General features: G+C 34.3%; 1 protein-coding gene and 1 non-coding gene across 8 annotated transcripts in view; one reads left to right on the forward strand and one right to left on the reverse strand.

Moving 5' to 3' along the window:
• The first annotated feature begins 6377 nt into the window (after positions 1–6377).
• Positions 6378–6484, forward strand: LOC145587112 (small nucleolar RNA R71). Its single transcript, XR_014101144.1, has one exon. It is a non-coding gene; the product is annotated as a small nucleolar RNA R71 (small nucleolar RNA).
• Positions 6485–10454: 3970 nt separating this feature from the next.
• LOC145586234 (valine--tRNA ligase, chloroplastic/mitochondrial 2-like) overlaps positions 10455–22101 on the reverse strand; it is a 31341-nt gene continuing 19694 nt past the window's right edge. Inside the window, exons 18-29 of one of the 7 annotated variants that reach the window (XR_014100831.1) lie at positions 21596–21706; positions 19318–19455; positions 17334–17384; positions 17142–17254; positions 15565–15712; positions 14280–14384; positions 14045–14146; positions 13169–13241; positions 12914–13080; positions 12372–12504; positions 12163–12271; positions 10455–10751 (exon numbers count right to left, since the gene is read on the reverse strand). Coding sequence is in view for 3 of the 7 variants with exons in the window: in XM_081643018.1 (XP_081499144.1) it covers positions 12373–12504; positions 12914–13080; positions 13169–13241; positions 14045–14146; positions 14280–14384; positions 15565–15712; positions 17142–17254; positions 17334–17384; positions 19318–19455; positions 21596–21706 (1140 nt within the window). In the remaining 4 variants the exon portion in view is untranslated. Of the gene's footprint in view, positions 10752–11453; positions 12294–12371; positions 12505–12913; positions 13081–13168; positions 13242–14044; positions 14147–14279; positions 14385–15564; positions 15713–17141; positions 17255–17333; positions 17385–19317; positions 19456–21595; positions 21707–22101 lie in introns of those variants that run through there. The other 6 variants (XR_014100832.1, XR_014100830.1, XR_014100829.1 and 3 more) reach the window with 6 other exon arrangements.

The raw sequence follows: 22101 nt of genomic DNA on the forward strand, positions 1-22101 counted from the left end.
TAGGAAAGCCATAATGTAAGTCGGTGAACATGCATTAACCGACGTACATGCAACTATAAATATGCTATGATGTGTAGTTGTGATGTAAGAAACTAAGCAATATAATTACCCTTTGTCAATTGATAAAATCAACCTTTGTGTTCTCCTTTTCCTACACCATTATATTTAGCTTAAACACTTTTACATAAAATTTACTCACTAAACTTCTATCTTCACCTAAATTCAAACAGTGGCGTGGACTAGTCATAGGAGAAGGGGCGTTGGTTGAGTAGATGAAGGTGGTGAACCGGTGAAAATGGCGGTGGTTTTTATGATGGAGGATGGTGTAGTGGTGGTGGTGGTAGTGGTAGCTGTAGAGTACATGATTGTGGGTAGTAGACAGGTGGTGAAGGTAGGACCAATAAAGGGGTGATGAATAAGGATATTATAGTCTGTTTGGGCTCTTAGGTTTTTTCTTAAAGTGTACCAAAAAGAAACATGTCATCTATTTGGAACGAAGGAAGTATTCATTTGTACGACAAATTAAAGGCAACAATTCTGTTTATTTTGTTGTTTGTATGTTAGGTTATCTATTAGCAGTATAACACACTTGTTTAGAGGCTAGAGGTTGTTGATATCATAGATACTAAGGGTGAGAGAAGTTTATCTAGTATATGATGTTTTGGGTAGTTTTTTTCCCCCTTATGACACTGGTCATGCTCTTTGGATAGACAGCCTGGACACCTGCAAAACACGAATATCCTGTTGCCGGAATATTCGCCTCCGACGGTCAAGTTAGTAACCGGAAATCGAAAAAGCTAGAAAGGGAAAGTAGAGAGAAGTTAAAGCTGTTTTAATGCTCTATTAAATGTTATGTCACAATCTACCCCTCCCATCATAAATGATTGGGGTATTTATAAGGGTGGGGAATTGTACCCTTTTAGGGTTGTTACCCTAGAATGACGTACTCTGATTGGCGGCGCAATTAGGTTTGGACACGTGTCCTGATAAGGGCGTCGTTTTGCGGCTTTCTGACAAGCTAAAGTCGTAATCACCCAATCAAACATAATACCTAAATCCACTAACTATGTAGATAGGGAAGAAGGGTCGAACCACAGGGAAACGAGTTAATTTATTCCTAATTAATCAATATAATCTAAATTATCAAGTAACCAAATTGTTATTGTAAAAGGGAACTAAACTACTAAGAGTAAAAGTGGGAAGGAATAAAAGTAGGAGGAAAATCAACGAAATAAAAGAATAGGGAATAGGTTCACCAATAAACAATATTCCAGGGTAAATCATAACAATCAATCATCAATGCATCAATTAATCAGATCATAAAGGGCTTTCGCTACGTATTACAATCACAGAGTTAATTTACCGATATTAAATCTCATCTCTTGAATCTCGAATTAACCATTTATAAATTAGTCCGCCTATTGAAATTAAGCCTAAACATCAATTCTCATCTCTCGGATCTCGAATCAATATTGCTAAACTCATACGAATTAAATCTGGCCAAATCTAACCGCATAGCATTAAATCAATCAATAGGAAATTAATTAAGCATTGACAATTAACAATAATAAATTACCCCTTCATATTATTTATGGATCCCCTTAACCCTAGAAAGAAAATTACTCACACATAATTAAATATAAACTAAACAAAGTAATTAAACAAATCATGATGAAAGAGAGAGAATAAATAACTGAGATTAAAGGAGAAGAAATCGTTACCAAAGTTGAAGGAAACAAGAGATGGAACTAAACAAAGAGTTGTAGACAGAGAAAATAATACTAGAGTTTAAGAGGAGAGAGAGAGAAAAGTTAGAGAGAGTAAGGGAAGGGAAATGAGAATCCTAAACTCGCTTAACAAAAGCGTATCTATACTAAGCTCGAAAATCCTATGTTAAAACAACTTAAACGACGCTTAAACTTCTCCTCAGAAACACGCGCCCGATCGGGCGAGGCACTGCCCGATCGAGCCCGCCTTTTTCTTCGCCCACTCGTTCTGGGCATCCGCTCGATCGGGCAAGGCACTGCCCGATCGGGCCCGGCTATATGTTGGACTTGGATTGGGCTTCATTCTTGGCCCAATTCGAATCTCCACTTCGGGTCTTGAATACTTGGTGTCCAAATACAATCGATCATGCCTTCAAATGCTTGTAGTTGTACCGCAATAATCCCGGGAACAAGCTCCAAAGATGTAATTTCGTACAAAACTCAACCAAAACTACGAAAACACTAGAAAACACCAATTAGTAATAAAAGTGGCTCCAAAGAGCCAAAAACACTACTAATTATGACCATGGGACGGGGTAAAACACTATATAAAATAGACATATCAAACTCCCCCAAGCCAAACCTTTGCTTGTCCCTAAGAAAAGATCTCATCAATGAATAAATAAATGCATGCCTCACCCCAAATAGTTAAAATCAAGCTCAAACAATTCAAGGCAAATCTAATAAACATGCTTCAACATCAACCAATCTCATTCATCCAATCACTTATCCTCCCTAACAATTGTCAAATAGGGCAAACCACAAGAGCATATAGAATTCAAGACTAGTGCTCACACACTCAAATCTCATTTATGTGCTGAGTAAAAGATATACTCGATCGCTCTCCATCCCAACCCCTTTATTGTGAACAATGCCCTCCCAAACTCACAACATTCGTGTGTTTAAAAAGACATACACTCAACCTACTAGTCGACTCGAAATATGTCAAATCATAACTTGCATTGATAAGCAACACTTTCACATTCACACAACTCTATGCACAAGGTCGGAAGGTTTTTAAAGCTTGTAATGTAAGGCTAGGGTAAAGGGTAGGAAATATTTAGGAAAATGTGGGAGAAAAGCCATGCTAAAAGGGAGCCAAATCCTAATAAAACCAAGGTCAAAAATAAATAATGACCAATCATCTCCAACATACTCAACTCCAACAAAAGTTCACCAAATATAACTCCAAACATCTCAAACAATCCTAACACTTACAATATCACTCATAAAAGTATAATAATATAGAACTTGAGTGAATAAAAAAACTTTATTTTCCAAACTCTGATTTTTATTGAAACTAACTTTTTTTCTTTCTTTCAATCAACCTTCACTTAGAACACTTGAACATTAAACCTTTTTCCTCTTTTTGCTCTCTTTTTTTTTCTATTGAAGTTCACTTATTTTTTTCATTATTTTTTTTTGAACTTCTCTTTTTTTTTCCATAACATCATACTTTATTTTTTCTCAAGAAGATTAAACAATCAAGCTCATCAAAAATAAACTACGATCAAGAACAAAATAACTTCTCAAAACCCACCCAAATTGTGCAAATAATAAGCACACTACAAACTCCCTCACCTCACTCACTAATAGCTCCCCCAAGCCAAGCTTGGGACTAGTAACCAATGGGGCTAAATCGGCTTGTAATGTGGCTAATAAACAACAAAAAGTCAAGGCAACAACATGGGTAGCAATAAGGGAACAAATGTATCTAAAATCATCTTAAGGTCACCTAAAAGAACAAATGCCTTCGTCCTCCTCAATGTGCATAATATTGAGTCATACAAACATTACTCAAAGTTAAAAACCAATACTCAACTTCATTGACATACCAGGAACTAACACACATTCCTAACCAAATCAACTAGTCAAGCACTATATTCACAGGTAGTTGGACAAAATTGACGCATGTTAAGATATCTAAGCAATCAAAATTCAAATCATGATCAACAAATCCACAATGCTCATCATCATATACCAAGAATCAAAACAATATTTTTTTTCAAGTATGGGGCACACGGAAGTATGATTTACAACTCATTGGAACGTATTTTTGGATTTTTTTTTAATTTTTTTGTATTTTTTCATATAGGAAACAATAATATTATACTAGAAAGCAATAAAAGAAAGAAACCATACCTAAATCCGAAAACTCCCCCAAGCCAGAATCAGACAATGTCCTCATTGGCTTAGGAATTAGCCTAGCATGGCTAAACGTCATCTAGTTTTAAGAAAGAGACAAGGTAAAGAGGGAAAAGAAAAAAAGAAAAAGGAAAGAAAAAGGAAAAAGAAAAATAAAGCGGGAAAGGGGGGCATGGCGCGCCCATTCGGGCGAAATTAAGGACATAAACTCGTTAACCTCGCGCTCGATCGGGCGGCTCATCGCCCGGTCGGGCGATTTTGTGTCCTCGATAAAGTTCTTTCACGCGTCCGGTCGGGCGCCATCTCGCCTGATCGGGCAAAATTTGTCGTATACGGACCTCTTCTCCCGCCCGATCGGGCGGGGGTTCGCCCGATCGGGCAAAATTAAGGCCACAATCTTTCTTCTTCTCGCGCCCGATCGGGCAAGACTTCGCCCGGTCGGGCGGATCTTCCGTCGCGTGCACTGGGGGTTCTTTATCAGTAATTGCAAGGGGCGCCTCCTTAGGCTCAAATTGCCTTGGTTCCCCACTCGACCAAGCCACTACTACTCGATCAGGTGGGACTCGCATTAAGGGCTCAATTATCGCAACCTGTTCACCTTGCTCCTCGTCCTCATCATCAAAACCAAGCCTTTCACAATATAGAGCTCGTTCTATTGCATCCACTTCTTCCTTCCATGTCTTAGTTTGACCTGTAGAAGATGCAACACAATATACCGCCACCAAGGGATCTTTAACAAGAACTTGGGGCTCATTAGAACAATGGTTTTCAATCACATCAATGCATAAACACTTCTCCTCAATCATGGGGCTTTTAGGGGCATTATTCAAATTAAAAACAATATTGTCATCCCCTACTGATAGTGTTAATTTGCCACCTTGTACATCTATAATTGCTCCCGCAGTGTTAAGGAATGGTCTACCTAAAATGATTGGAGTTTGCAAATCCTCAGCCATATCAAGAACAACAAAGTCAACAGGTATAAAAAATTTACCTGCTCTAACGGGAACATCCTCTAAAATACCAAGGGGGTATTTAAAAGAATGGTCGGCCATTTGCAGAGTAATATTAGTAGATTTTAATTTACCTATATTTAGCTTGAACACAGACAATGGCATGACACTAACGCTAGCACCCAAATCATATAATGCATTATCAATCATTAGATTGCCAATATGACAAGGGATAGAAAAACTACCCGGATCTTTCAGTTTAGGTGGAGATTTATTTTGTAGTACGACACTACATTCTGCAGTAAAAGCGACTGTCTCTACCTCACTGATAGATCTCTTTCTAGTCAATATTTCCTTCATGAATTTTGCATATGCAGGAATTTGTGTAATTAGTTCTGTGAAGGGAACCGTTACCTGCAAATCTTTAACCATCTCCAGAAACTTACCAAACTGTTTATCCAAATTTGTTTTTAAATGACGATTGGGGAATGGTAGTTTGATAACCGGCTTTGGAGCATAACTGCTCTTATCTGGAGCTGCTATCTTCCCTGGAGTTGTACCCTGCAATGTATTATCAGAAATATTAGTACTACTCTTTAGCCCTGTAGGGCTATTAGCAACATTGTTAGGTTTAATGGAATCAAGATTAGCATTATTCATTAAAACAGGTTCATCATCTCTGGGCATAGGGGGCCCTTCATAGTGTGAACCACTCCTTAGAGTAATTGCGAAAGCTTGATCCGTAGGCCTGGTTGGCTGTGCTGGCAGGGCTCCCTGTTGACGGGCTTGTAGAGTAGAAGAAATCTGCGCAATTTGATTATCTACTATTTTGTTATGTGCTATGATCGAATCAATTTGAGCATCTCTACTCTCCATGTGCTTTTGCATACTAGCCAGCATCGCTCTGATTTCTACCAAAGCAGGGTCGGAAGATGAAAAGGGTTGTTGTGGTTGGTTCTTCTGGCCAGCATTGGGGTGGTAATATTTCTGCTGCGGTTGTTGTGGCGCCTGTGATTGTTGTGGAGGTGGCGGATTTTGAACATTGGTGCTCCGGCAAGAAAGATATGGATGATTCCGGAACGCGGGATTGTAGGTGTTGGAGTATGGGTCATTCTGTCTATAAGCTTGAAAGGCATTGACTTGCTCCACGGAACTCCAGCAATCTTGCTCCCAATGACCTACAATTCCACAATTTTCACAAAAAGCCTCATTAGCATTATTATTAATTGCAGAAACATTAGCTATATTTGCAGTACTAAGATTATCTAATTTTTGACAAATAGAGGTTAATTGAGCTTATAAAAAGGATACAGAGTCAGCACTATGTTTCCCTTTGTTAGCAAAGCCTCTAGGATTCCCATATTGGGAATTGTGGATTGCCATATCTTCGATAACTTGACCTGCATCATCAACATTAAGGTTCATAAACCTCCCACTAGCTGCAGAATCCAATATTGTTCTAGATAAATTTCCAATCCCATTATAAAAGGTTTGGATTAACTACCACTGTGCCAAATTATGGTGGGGACACTCCCTCTGCAAATCTTTAAATCTTTCCCAAGCCTCATATAAAGTTTCATCTAGCTCTTGGGCAAAGTTTTAAATTGCGCTTCTTAGCAAAACTATCCTTTCTGCAGGGTAATATTTATTATAGAAATTTAAAACAAGAGTCTCCCAGTTAGTTATACCAAGTGCGGTTCTATTTAATCCATTATTCCATAATTTGGCTTTTCCACATAAAGAAAAAGTAAAAAGAATCTCCCTGATTTGGTCCTGTGTGACCCCAGCTTGCCTGATGGTATTACAATATTGACAGTAGTCTACAATATGAAGATTTGGGTCTTCACCCTTATCTCCACTGAATTGCTTCCTTTCTATCATCGTGATAAATTGGGGTTTAATCTCGAATTGTACCCCATCAAGAGCCGGAGTGGGAGTAAGATGTGGAAAATCTGTAAGCGTCGGCTGCGAATAATCACTGAGCTTCTTAGGTGTTGTCATCTCTGATTTTGAATCAGAAGGTACTTCTGAATCACTAGAATCAGTTGGAGAGTCTCGACGATTGTTGTTATCCCGAGAACCCGCCAGGATTTGCTTGTAAAGATTCTTTTGTCTATGAAAAGAGCTTTTGATCTCAGCGTCGAATGGGATATAACCTGATCTGGAACACCTGGGCATACACAAAGAACTAGACGACAAATATGAGAACTGTTCTAGAGAACGTACGTTCTCTAGGACGAAAGAAAATAATCTAGACTAAAAACAATCAGAAATAAAAATAAAATTGTTTCCCCGGCAACGACGCCAAATTTTGACGGGCTAAAGTCGTAATCACCCAATAAAAATAATACCTAAATCCACTAACTATGTAGATAGGGAAGAAGGGTCGAACCACAGGGAAACGAGTTAATTTATTCCTAATTAATCAATATAATCTAAATTATCAAGTAACCAAATTGTTATTGTAAAAGGGAACTAAACTACTAAGAGTAAAAGTGGGAAGGAATAAAAGTAGGAGGAAAATCAACGAAATAAAAGAATAGGGAATAGGTTCACCAATAAACAATATTCCAGGGTAAATCATAACAATCAATCATCAATGCATCAATTAATCAGATCATAAAGGGCTTTCGCTACGTATTACAATCACAGAGTTAATTTACCGATATTAAATCTCATCTCTTGAATCTCGAATTAACCATTTATAAATTAGTCCGCCTATTGAAATTAAGCCTAAACATCAATTCTCATCTCTCGGATCTCGAATCAATATTGCTAAACTCATACGAATTAAATCTGGCCAAATCTAACCGCATAGCATTAAATCAATCAATAGGAAATTAATTAAGCATTGACAATTAACAATAATAAATTACCCCTTCATATTATTTATGGATCCCCTTAACCCTAGAAAGAAAATTACTCACACATAATTAAATATAAACTAAACAAAGTAATTAAACAAATCATGATGAAAGAGAGAGAATAAATAACTGAGATTAAAGGAGAAGAAATCGTTACCAAAGTTGAAGGAAACAAGAGATGGAACTAAACAAAGAGTTGTAGTGAGAGAAAATAATACTGGAGTTTAAGAGGAGAGAGAGAGAAAAGTTAGAAAGAGAAAGAGAGAGAGAGTAAGGGAAGGGAAAAGAGAATCCTAAACTCGCTTAACAAAAGCGTATCTATACTAAGCTCGAAAATCCTAAGTTAAAACAACTTAAACGACGCTTAAACTTCTCCTCAGAAACACGCGCCCGATCGGGCGAGGCACCGCCCGATCGAGCCCGCCTTTTTCTTCGCCCACTCGTTCTGGGCATCCACCCGATCGGGCGAGGCACCGTCTGATCGGGCCCGGCTATATGCCGGACTTGGATTGGGCTTCATTCTTGGCCCAATTCGAATCTCCACTTCAAGTCTTGAATACTTGGTGTCCAAATGCAATAGATCATGCCTTCAAATGCTCGTAGTTGTACCGCAATAATCCTGGGAAAAAGCTCCAAAGATGTAATTTCGTACAAAACTACGAAAACACCAATTAGTAATAAAAGTGGCTCCAAAGAGCCAAAAACACTACTAATTATGACCATGGGATGGGGGTAAAATACTATATAAAATAGATATATTACTTTCTCGGGATTTGGGCCTTCTGATGTAAAGAGACCCTTTTCTTTCTTTTTCAGGTGTTCTTTGCAAGTAAATTTTTACCTAGACCCATGTGTAGGCAAAACTACCTACACCCCCCTCAAAATGACACTGTACACAATTACATACCACTACTTCTCGTTTTACGATAATATTTTTCACCAATATTTCGTTTGGAGACCGACTTTAATCCTTGAGCACTATGATCTTAGTAGCTAGACTTTATTATTAATCATTCATCATATACCATTCCAAGTTGGTTATGGGCATAGGGCATTATGGCAGTGATTTGAGTTTCAATTATATGTTAAAAAAAAAAAATTACTGTATGTACGGTATAAAAGAGACCGTGTGAAGAGATTTCCATAACATCGATTTTAATAAAACAAATGATGATCCTAACTCATGGGGAATCAACTCAATAAACAAATTGCAATGTTGTTATTTTGACAACAGTGATGGTGAGATGATCGATGGTGGTTGTTGTGGTAGCGACCGCGAGACATTGATGGTTGTGGTGGCAGCAGCGGCAACGAGGCAACGGTGGTTGTTGTGGCTGAAGTTGAGTGGGTTAGAGGGGAAATCCAATGACAGAAAAGAAGAGAAAATAATAAAGAGTGAATCTGAAATCACCATTGATGAGTTTGTGGTTTTACCAAAGAGTTTATAACCTTTTTTTTTTTGTAAAATCACTTTTTTTTTATGTATATATAATTATAAGAAGTATATAAATGAACATATAACGACTTGCAAATGAACATGTATTATTTTAAATAGTTTATTTACGAGGATTATAGATTAAAAAGCATAGACTTTGTATCTTTGTACTTATTATTGAAAAAAAAGGGAGGGTACTGATAGATGATTGAGGAAAAAATATGGATATTGTTCATTTTGATAAAAATATATAAATTAACACAACTATATATAAATCTCAAAGGGAATTGAATAAATAATATACATATACATAGTATAGCATTTTACTTTTCAGTTTATCACACATTATTCTTGTCAAAACAAATTTTATTGCATATAATTATTCTTTGAATCATGAAAATGAATATATGTAGCTTAATAATAATAATAATAATAATAATAATAATAATTATATATCGAAGTATGTGAATTATCATGTATGAATATCGCAAAAAGACATCTATTAAAATGAAATGATCATGTATTAGAATGAAAATGAACATTTTAAAATATGAATATGTACATAGATAAAGTGAGAATAAATTTTAGTATCAAATGAAATGATCATTTATTGGAATGAAATTGAACATTTATCAATATGGAAATATATATATATATATATATATATATATATATATATATATATATATATATATATATATATATATATATATATATATATATATATATATATATATATATATATATATATATATATATATATATATATATATATTTGACAAAATCAATATGAAATTATACATGAATAAAAGTGGGAGAATTTTGAAATAGCCGCGAAGTAACATCTTAGGTCATCCTAATTAATGTTATTATTGTTGATCATTTAATGATACGATAATGAACATTTAATAATATGATAATGAATATATAGTAAAAGAGATAGTAAAAGAAATGATTAAGGGCAAGATTTTGATGAACTGGTAATAATGTGATAATGAACATGTTCATTGTTCTAATATAGTATGCACAAAAAACATTTTTTAAAATTTTAGTAACAATTTTACGATAAATCTAGCAAATAATATCCCTGCTATTGTATAATTATGACATAAGAAGTATAACTTGTTTGTTAAATATTATAATATAGTCGTTGAAGATTCAAAATTGACAAATATTAATGCTCAATCACCGAATTAAGTTGTTATGAACATTTAGTTTTTTTGTTTATGAACATGTTGCTTTTCTAATATGAACATTTTATATATACTAGTTGGATTTTGCTTAATTCCAAAGGATGTGATTTATAGTATTATTCAAGGAAAATGAAAAAGTTCATTTCCTTCTCAACTACATCAAAGTAAAATTGTACATGACAACAATTGAAATATTGGATAAAAATATACAATACAACTCCACACATAAAATCAAACACAATAAAGTTCTCGATTCAAATTCAAAAACTTCAAGCTGTTCTTATTGGTTTATATATGTTGCTTGCATGCCTTCTTGGTTTCTTTCTTTTGTCGTCTTCCTTTTTTTTCTTGTTAGTGTGTGGTCTAACTCACTATATCCACGACTCTTTTTATACCTGATAGATAAAACATATTTCGTATAAATTATTGGATTTGAACAAGATTTAGTGTTGAAATGAACCAATATATATATGAAAATAACAATTGACAATCGAAATAACTTTATATGGATGAAGAAGATAGAACATCTATTATTATATAAATGAACATATGTTAGCTTGGAAATAATCATGAAAGATAATGATCGAAGAACATGAAACGAATATATTAAAATAAGCGAATAAACATGATTTATATTTAAATAATCATTTATTAATATGTGAATAAATGTATACAACTCACCCTATTTCACAATGATTGAACTAATAATAAATTAACATTAGATTATCTCAAAAAGAACACTAACTTATTTCAAAATGAACATCAACTTATCTCAAAATGAGCATCGAATTTATATAATTTAAATTTCGAATTGAGGAATTATGCATATATACTCATAATGTTCATAAATAAAAAGTGGTGTCTAATCATTTTAGTTAATCTGGAAATTATATCATCATAATGAACATAAGTTAGTAAGTTACATCATGCTTTTTCAATGTGAGCACATATGATTTATTGGAAGCATTATAGTTGCTAGTTTGATCTAAAAATTAATCACATAACAACAAAATATAACATAGAAAATATGATCAAATAAAAAAAAATTAAAAAAATAAAAAAAATTCAATCAAATAATTCTATCACAAAGTAGCAAATGATGAAAAAAAAGTAAAATTATTATATTTTAATTGAAAATAAACTTCAGAATAAGATATATTAACATAAATTATATATTTTGTTACAATTAAATATAAGATTGAGAAAAATAGGGCCTATATAGAATTTGCTGCTATTGCCTCCCTTTTATACATCTTCAACTGATCGAAATCGAAGAGTTTATATTTCCTAGTATGAATTAGATTGGTAGAGAAGAAATGGATGAGAGAGAAAATAAAACATTGACTGTGAGTGTAATTTTTTTTTTAATTTTTTGTGGCTTGGGAAGTTGGGGTAGCAGTTTGTTAGGCCACTTGGGTATGGGATGCGGGAGGATGTGGATGAGGGGTGTAGCTAGATCTCCTTAATCTTGGGTGTAGGGTTTAATAACTACTCTTTGCAGTGCTTGCATACGTTTCATCTTTCTATAGGGACACGTGTCGCCCTTTGATTGGCCACATGTCACTATGGGGTTGGTCCACGTTTTGGGGGTAATAATATAGTTGTTGAATATAGTTGTTCAATAGCTAAATTGATGTACCTTAACTCTTAAATAGAGAGGAGTACCATGAAAATGGCTAAAGTCAAAGATTTATATTTAAATACCACTATACATGAATGTAGGAGAGTCAAAATTGCATGATGTGTTGCTTTGAATCAACAGAAAATGTCTTCGAAGATTCTCAAGCTTGAATGCTACCTGCCTACCTCAATCCTCTTAACAGCAACATCAACAGAATATGTCTTCTAAGATTCTCAGTTTGAATGCTACCAGCCTACCACAATCCTCTTAACAGCAAAAACACCGACGAATAACCTGGAGATGCCTGACCATTCACCTTTATTATGCTGAAATATCAATTTACAGGATCCAACATAAAGACAAATAAGCAAAAGAAGCAGCTAGTATCACTCACTTTAACTGTTTGTCACCAAAACTGTAGATTCAAGAAAAGCTATTCGGTTTTTGGTCAGATTTATTTTCTCCTCCATTTCCTCAGCTTTTTCTTGAGATGCCTGGACAATTTCTGCGGGAGCTTTCTCCAAAAACTATGGGTATGAAAAGAAAATCGGAAAGACTCAGAAAGAATTTATGTTAATTTAAAAAAAAATAATAAATAAGAAAAAAAAACAGGCAAATGCTAATAAATGCCCATGGAGTGGTAAATAAGATGAAGAGAGAACTTAGATCATACTTCGTATAAGCTAGATATCTTTTATTTCAGTCTCTTCTATATAAGTACTACCCTAACCCATTCAAGTGTTGCTTTTTGGCATGAAATGATTGGATATATGGGTGTGATGTGAGTGGATATGAAATGTCAACAAAATAAAATCACCAGCTCAAGGCTCTAGCCTCTTTTGCACCGATATATGGGCATACTATAGATAGTATAATACAATTAAGAAAGAAAGATCAAAAGTTAAGACAGAGGTTAGTGACCAAAACATCTCCTACCTGCGGAGAACCAAGGCGAGCTTTAAGGCCTTTATACTCCCCTTCCATCTTAAGAAGACGCTTGTGAAGCCGCTGCAATTCAGCAGAGATATCTACCATATCGGCAAGAGGAAGATATGCTTCCAAACCTTCACTGGCAACTATGTGAATTGATTGATTTGCATCTTCTGGTGATGAAAGTGTTAATATGTATTAATAGAGTAAATCATCATTTTTAGAGTTTAAGAACAATATTCAACTGTAATGATGACAAACCTGGAAGTGATTCTGCAAAACGCAAGGCTTGCAGGTCCAGTTTGGATAGGAGAGCTAGAACATCTCTCTCTTCCTGTTATGAAAGATGATAACATTTAACATTTCTTTTTAAACACAGTTAGAGAAATAGGATAGCCACTAATTACAACCTCAGGAGACCAAGCAAAAAGCAATGTATTGCCACACACACACAAACACGCAAGCAGTCAAGCACCCCTCGCCCGCCCACCACCAACTGGAACGCTAGGATGCATACCTTGCCCGCCCGCCACCAAATCTCTCTCTCTCTCTCACACACACACACATCAGAATAACCAAATGTTTCCTACAATACTCCGTACAAAGCCTTACTAAGTCCCAGTCATCTCAGCTATGCAATTCTTCTCAAATGTCCAGAATAGAGCACTAGTTTATTATTTTGGCTCGTAAACAAAAAGAATAACCACAAAGGTACATGGTGCGATGCACAGAGGACGGCCCACGCCTTAACATACGCAACAAGGTGATAAAGAAAAGTTTGACTGTATTGTATAACATAATTAATTACTCTGAACAACTACTTAGGATGACTGTTATTGCTGACATGAAATGAGGCAAAACAAAGGATGACATCAAGCAATTCATTCAAGAAGAAAAACATCCTATCTAAAAACTTAAGAGAGAACTGACCCTTTTTTTTCATGAGCCTTTCCAAAGCCTAACTTGAAATTGTAGTATACGGACTATAACACAAGTTCACATCAGTGTTTAAAATATATTTAGATGATACTGATGTGAGTCACATTAAGATTAAAAAATACACACATAAATACTCATCTATTAGCATATCATTAGAACATTCATAAACAGGCTGGAAGACATTAGTTGTATACTTACAGAGATGTACTGGAGAACGTCAGGGTTGGCAACTATAGTTGCAGATATCCGTTTCACTGGCTCAACCGAGTATTCAGCTCTAACATTACGGATAGCCCTAGTCTGGAAACAGATAAAGTTAATTTCTGTCATTCTTACATTAGCATACATCATGACTGGAATTGTATTAAAAAACATCAATTTACAAAAATTAAAAATCAAAAACAAGATTTTAGTGCACCAAGAATTCACTCACCAAAGCTTGAAAGTTCTCAAATCTTTTTATCACATTTGAATACGCTGGAAGCGAAGTTTTTGGCCATGAAGATACTATCAGAGGCTCTTTTTGATGGGGGATTGCCTACATAAAGCATAAAACACCATCAAAACCCTAACAGAAGCAACTATCTAATACATAAGTACTAATTTGAATCCCAAAAAAACCATCACATACGATAAAAATTATAAATGATGTCACCAACAGACCTGTGCTTCTTAAATTTACTAGCTATAAAATTAGTGACAATACCATTGTTTTTATGGAACAAAAGCTTGGGATCACAAATACATATAACATAAGCTAACCAGATTTATTAAAGCACTTGAGCTCACTCAACACTTGAACAACATTTAATCTCCCAAAAGGTTTCAGGCATGTTATTACTGCAATTGAGGTTTGTTTCAGAGGAAAAATAGTTCTTTAAAAAAAAAAAAAAAAAAAAAAAAAATCATTATATCTAATCTGAGAGGATTTTATAAATATAGTGAAGCAATTCACACCCAGCATCTTAATGCATAGTCCTAACTCCTAACAGCAATACTTTTCAGCCCCAACCAAGTCTCCTACTACATTATCATGTCAGAGAACTTCTTTCCAGTTTGCACGTTTCCATGTCATCCTTAAAGGCTGGAGCCAGGAGAAATTGAAGATGGTGAATAGGAAAATAGAGACTCTGCTTCATGTATTATCTACTTTAATTTTATTTCTTTGTTAGTTCTTATTTTTTAATGAATAATTCCTTTGGCAAATTCATTCATACAAACATCACAGGCAAAAGGCATGTCTCATAGTTACAGAATAAAACAGGCCACTGTAGAATCTAAAGCAACAGCTTGACAGGAATAAATTATCCAAATTTATTGCAGGACAAGATGGCAGGATGTACTAGATATTTTTAAACTGTCCCTATTCCTCAAATGAATATTAAAGGAGACTACTGACAGGTTACCTTCCAAGAGATTTACTGTTCTAACAACAGTAATTATGAATATTGAATCAGACATTGCACCCACACATCTGAAACCTAATCTCATTAACAAAAAAGTAAAGGCCTCTAGAATAACACCATAAAGTTGTGAAATTTATTAACAAGAGTCTTCTAACCTAAGAGCTAATAAACCAGTATAACATAACTGTTCAGTGATTTCATGTGACAGTTAGGCACAGCATCTAAATCTGCTCAGCCAAAATAATGTCGCTATAGTTATCCAGACAAATGCAGTACTGCAGGACCACTATTAATGAAGTTCACTCATCATACCTGCCAAAGAGCCTCGGTAACAAATGGCATAAACGGATGCAGAATTTTCAATATGTTTTCAAAGACATACAGAAGTACTGCTTTTGCTGCATAGAACACAGAGTTATCCCCTGCTTGGTAGAGGCGAGCTTTGCTAGCTTCAATGTACCTATTATAGGCATGAATTTCATTTGAATAAGTCAAACAAAGAAATATTCATAAGGTTAACATTGTTTGTTCATACACTCACTTTAGTAAGATTAGAAAATAATGCAGAATACAGTTTGGGCAGTTTAGTTTTGATTGAGAAGAATTTCATTGATAGAATAGGCAAAAGGATGTAGGAAATTGAGTAATCTGTAATGAATATCAATGAAGATACATAGCATGTGATAGCCAATCACTGACATCATTATACAAGCAAATTCATACAGTCCACTAAAACAGTACCCTCAATCCCCTCTTTACCTTGAAACCAACTACGGACAGTGAAATAGGATTAATTATTAGTTACAAAGTGACATATATCCATTCTTTCAGGTTCCTACGCATTGCCTAATGAAAGGTCTGATTGTACTGAATATGTGTTAATATATTCTTGATATTATTGTAATCTGTTACTTAGGTACATATTCTGTAATAACTAGGAGTGTAAATGAGCTGAGCCGAGCCGAGTACTACCTTGTTCAAGTTCATTTAACTTAGGCGAGTCCAAGCACGATCCCGAGCTTTCGAACGAGCTCAAAAATCTGTTCAAGCTCGGCTCATTTAGATTACTATATGTTCGTGAACGACTAGTTTATTAAACGAGCTGATAAACGAGCGTTTCATGAACGAGCTTAGTAATAACAAGCTTTGTACTGTTGACATTTGAAAAACTTTAAATTAGCATAATAATTAAATCCTATTTATAAACCTTAGAATTAAATCTTAATTATTAAAAAACTTTAAAATTAAATTAAACAATTGTGAATAAATAAATAATTTGTAAATATAAATAAATGAGTAGCTCGCAAACATAGATAAACGAGCTGTTCATGAAATTATATGAACGAACATATCTATGTTCGTGTTCAAGCTCATTTATTAAACAAACTTCAAAATTTGTTCAAGCTCGGCTCATTTATCAACTAAACGAACATGAACGAGCTTGAACCGAGCTTGGACCAGAGTAGTTTATTGATCGGCTTGGTTCATTTACACCCCTAGTAATAACGGATGATCTTTACAAAATATAATACTTCCTCCGATCTTTTTATTGCATCATTTGCAAAAACACAAACTCCTAGGCAGTTTTTGGAGATGAGAGAGAGAGAAAGAAAAAAGAGGACCCATGTGATATGAGAGAGATAGAGTAAATTAATTAACTAAAAAGGAAATGAAGCATCTAATTTGAAACTTTCTTATTTAAAAAGTAATGCATTTAAAAAGAAATGGAGGAAGTATATCACAATTTATAAGATATGTACTATAACCTATTACTGTAGTATCAAGAAAATATATTCATATATTTCATTAGTTATATTGCTCACTTTTTGTTGTAACTATGATTGAAGCAATTTGAGAAGGACAGATTATTAGAACTTAGAAATGCATACCAATCAGCAAAATCTCCCCAAAAGAAATCATAAGTTTCTCTTGCAACATCTCCGAAGTAAAATTTGTCATAACTTGTAGTCACTTGGTCAATCAGCATGTGTAGTTTTGATACCTGTTGATTGAAGATGAATTCAATATAATATAGGAGTACAGCATTCAATAAACATAAGCACAACCTAAATAATTCTTACCACCCAGCACTCTGGCAATCGCAATATCAGCAATGACTCTTCTTTATCGAACTGTAAAAATTAAATTAAAAGTAGAAAATGGAAAACCAGAAATAATAAGCAACGTGCTAATGTTCTCATTAAATTATGAAAAAATGTTAATTTCAAAAAATAATCGATACGTAGAATCACGTATGCAGAACCACAAACAGATGGAAAGCCAACAGGACAAAGAGAGAGAAGAAAATGAAATTGATAGAAGATGCTAGCAAAAGGTCAAAGAGAAAAGAAAAACTCGTAAGTATTTACTTAGGTTGATAATTTAAAGCAAATTTTAAAATACCCTGCTCTTAATCACAATTGAAAGTGAAGTAATCAAGTGCGCCACATGCCACTTTAATTACAATTAATATTCAATCCTAAAATTTATCAATCGTAGAAAACAATGTAAGCAGTGTTTTTATCCATGACTTCCTAAAAAAGCTTCACTCCAGTACTAGGTAAGATGTGACTCATGTGACCAAGAACGAGTAACTATATAGACTATATTGGAATGAGTTGAAAACATTTTCTTATAGTATTCATAACAGAACTGTCCAAATTATATACCTTCCAACATGAGAAGCAAAAAGCACTTAAAAGAGTAACAACATGGTCATACTTCCTTTTGTAGTATATTTCAATGAAAACTACAGTGACATAAAAGGGTATCATAATTTACAATATACAAGTCATCTTTTAAGAATACAGCCATATGACTGCAAGAATCTTGAGCTAGGCTGAGTCCCTCTTGATTTGGTTCCATTTTCTGTTCAGAAAAATTAGGCCACTAGAAGAAAATTACCACCCTTATGATTTGAAACTTCATTAAACTTCTATCCCTCTTATTTACCAAAATGAATTATTATTTAGCTTCTCAAAACCTTCTCCACATTCATCACTACACTTTACATTTTCAAACACCTACCAACCACTCCTTAAAAGATCAGAAACAAACTCAAAACACTTTTTGGGTCTTGGCAAACCATAAGCATATATTCAATCATATTACTAAAATCATATCATTAAAGGTGGCATACTAGTAACCTAAAAGAGGCACAATGAACTTTCTAACCATATAATTCATAACTCTTGTTCTCTTACCATCATACAACATAAAGATGCTACCAATGAGAAAGAATACTATTTGTTTATAGGAAAAATACTATTAAAGATACCTCCTAACGGAGTCATATGCTCACAACTCAATTATTACATTGTATTATTTGCAATGTATTGACATTTGCTACTAATCACAATTTTCATTTGACTATCTTAGTGTTTGGTATTTAAGGCAAAATGTAGTCAATTGGGATCTTAGATTCATCTCAAAGTATATTTTCAAAAGATCAACTTTACATAATTTTTACTTGATGAGTTAAAGATATTGACGGTTATAGTTATGCATTGGCAAACGTGAAAGTCAACATGTTGCAATTAAAACTGAACGGAGGGGGTATTCTTTACTTTTTTCGATAGAATAAGCAGATCTACAAAGACAGTAGAGAGTAGACCAAGAGTACAGAAGAGGACAGATATCCTCCAGGAAATAGCAACTACTACAGATTCACTGTATTCCTTAAGGTCTCCAGAATTAACTCTTAAATTCTTAGATATATGTTCATATGCTATGCTATGTATCTGCATCTCTAGAGACAAATCAAACATTGGAACCTGTGGCTCAGCTTGATAAAAATGGACATGCAACAAGAAAAAACACTAGGATATGCAAATGAAACTTGTTCATTTGGTTTTCGTTTTAACATTTCACGTAAAAAAACCTGTCATTTTCACTGGCAACAAACTGAAACAATATGCAAATTGAAGCTTTCTTGACACAACAATCATATGAACTCAAACATTACCAGAGAGAGAAACAGAAATCAACAAGTATAAATGAGAGAGGAAAGCTGTGGTGCTTGGTTAAGAATATATTAGCCATTAAAACAACGGGAAATATACCAACCTCAAATGCATGTAAAGTTTCCCATGCTAAACTATCACTTTGGTTAGGCAGGTTTTGTAGCACAAACTTCCCAGCATTCCACAATTTATTCGTGAAAGCCTTATTTGCAGTCAATCTTTCTGTTGACAAATTGAGATCCTGGTTTGAAAACAAAGAGGCAGTATTAACATTTGTTAGATCATCTAAGAAGCCTTTAAAGAACTAAACAACAAGTAATCAGTTAATTATTGCCATCTCACAAAAGAGAACAAATTAATCCACTAATACTAAGAATATGAGCTTTCTAGATCATTCCACATGAAATTATAAAACTCACCCAGGTTTTTCCAGAAAGACAAATAAGTTACTCCTCCAAGAATGACAGAAAGTGCTAAACAAACATGGCTGCTTACACGTATACACATTCGATATATAATATAAGAAAACTCTGATGAAGAACCCCCGCTAGAGACGGTAAACAATCAACCAATAAATTTTATGTAAAAGGCACCATACAATGACGTTCATCAATGGTTATCTGGCTTCAAGGTATAAATGTATAGTAGCTCATAAAATACCTAAGCAAACACTATATTAAACCAAAAGTTTTTACTTTTTTAGCACAATGTCCTCTTTTCATAGTTCAATTCATAAAAAACTTTTTTTTTTCGGCTCCATAATTATCATAAGAGTTACAAGTTTCTAACCCATTATTCACCAGTAGATGTATGAGAATGAACATGAGAAAATAGAAAGACTGGCTTCAGCATACATCATTACAAAGAAAAGGCCAATAAATCAGAATGCATTAGTTCAAAAGGTTATATGAATTCTAAAAAGATGCAACAAAGCTCAATAGTTTATATCTTATGTAATGAACCCGGTACTAGGAGCAACACTAAGAGACAAAAGTAATTAAAGAAGCATTAGGGAGTGTGGCAACATAGGACTGAATTCTGATCGAGCAGTAGAGGACAAGCAATATTAACGTTAGGTTATTTTTGTAGTTTTGCTTGATTATAAAACAGAAGTAGTAGCATAGCAGTAGAAAGGCATGATATTTGTAATGCGGAATGAGAGAGAATGGTAACCTCAAGTTACTAAGAGAGAGTGATAACCTAAAGTTATCAAGAGAGTAAGCCTCAAGCTATTAACTTTATCATTTTGCAACTTCTTTTGCCATTATCAATCAAATTTCCAGGCTTTCATCTCAAAATTTCCTCTTATTCATCAAATATACAAACCAGAAAATCAATTCTATAACACTGTAATATAAGTCATCTGGAGCCATTGTGTGCCATCGGCGGAATTTCAATACATTTTTGTCCCACGAAGACATCATAGCATTATTAAGAGGCAACATCGATCGGGAGATTAGATGGGATATCTTAGAAGCCAAATGAGCAGTTTGGTATAAGAAAGGACCTTTAGTATATCTCAATAGAAAGATATCACGAGATTACTTACAAGGTTTATAAACCTCTCAGTACTCTACTCCCTGCTCAATTCAAGTTGGCATCTCACCAGTGCTCCCCATCTAAGCAAATTAAGGAGTGCATGCATTGCATTCACATTTTAGTGGCATAGAAGCCGCATGTGGACATGCAGTAAGTTATTGTGCAGCATTAAAAAGTTACACCTCAAAAGCGAAAGATTATCCCGAAAATAGAAAAGGTACCCAGGTCTTATAAAAAGTTATTATAAGTCTTCCTCACATGATATTTTGATTAGATATGAATAATATTGTAAACCATAAGAAAAGGATTTATCAATGGTTATATCACCATGTACCCTCGAGGTTTCAAAAAATAATATAAATGTACTGTGCAGTCGTGCAGCCCTAAGGTATGAAATATTACTGGATAACACCCCAATAGACCAAACAGAAATTAACTTTTGTTATTAAAAACTCCTAATGAATGAGGTTTTAATTCAAAATAGTACATAAAATGCTTTGATTATTTTGCAGCATTTTAAATTAAGGATCTCACTATTTTGAGGTTTTAATTGCTGAAAGTCGACATCTGTTTGATCATTAAGGGTATTATTATGCAATATCTTTTCAAACCTTTGAGGTATACCATGCACTTATTCAAATATTGGGAATCTTGAGCAAACTAACCTCAGTGGTACATAGTGAAATAGGCATTTCAAAATGATACCGAAAAAAAAATCAGAATTATAAAGGAGAAACAGAAGTACAAGAGATTAGGAAAAAGAAAGGATGGTATAAGGATATGGAAGCTACAATCCAACAATTAGATGATAGTGTAGGATTTTATAATTTCATTAAACAGACCTGACCAGCAGTTCCCAGTGCAAGTGTAAATCGTAACGCATCAGTTCCGAACTCCTTGATTGTGTCAACAGGATCAATTACATTTCCCAGTGTTTTGGACATCTTTCTTCCCTAAAACACAAAATAAAAATTAATAGAAGAATAAAATAAAGTTAGAAACTACGAGTTTAAAGATATAGTAATACAACCTTTTCAGACTTTCGCATCTAATTCAGAAGCAAGTATATCTCTAGTTATTCTATCATCTAACTTTTACTCGTACTCAACTCAAGGATGTTCTATTTAATATGGGGAGCTCAAACTCTGTAAGGTAACCTGTCCTTCTGTATTACCCTTTTTGAAGTTTTAGCAAAACATTTTTTTTTACTGATTATAAAAAGATAGCAGACTAAAAGCAAATCCTTTTTTTAGTTGGTAGATAAAGTTGGCAGGAAATCAATACATGGAAGGGACTTGGCAACGGAATAATCTGATCTGACTCCATAATATCAGGTTGGACAAGAGGA

Source organism: Chenopodium album, chromosome 16, assembly GCF_948465745.1.
Source record: "Chenopodium album chromosome 16, dcCheAlbu1.1, whole genome shotgun sequence".
NCBI lineage: Eukaryota > Viridiplantae > Streptophyta > Magnoliopsida > Caryophyllales > Amaranthaceae > Chenopodium > Chenopodium album.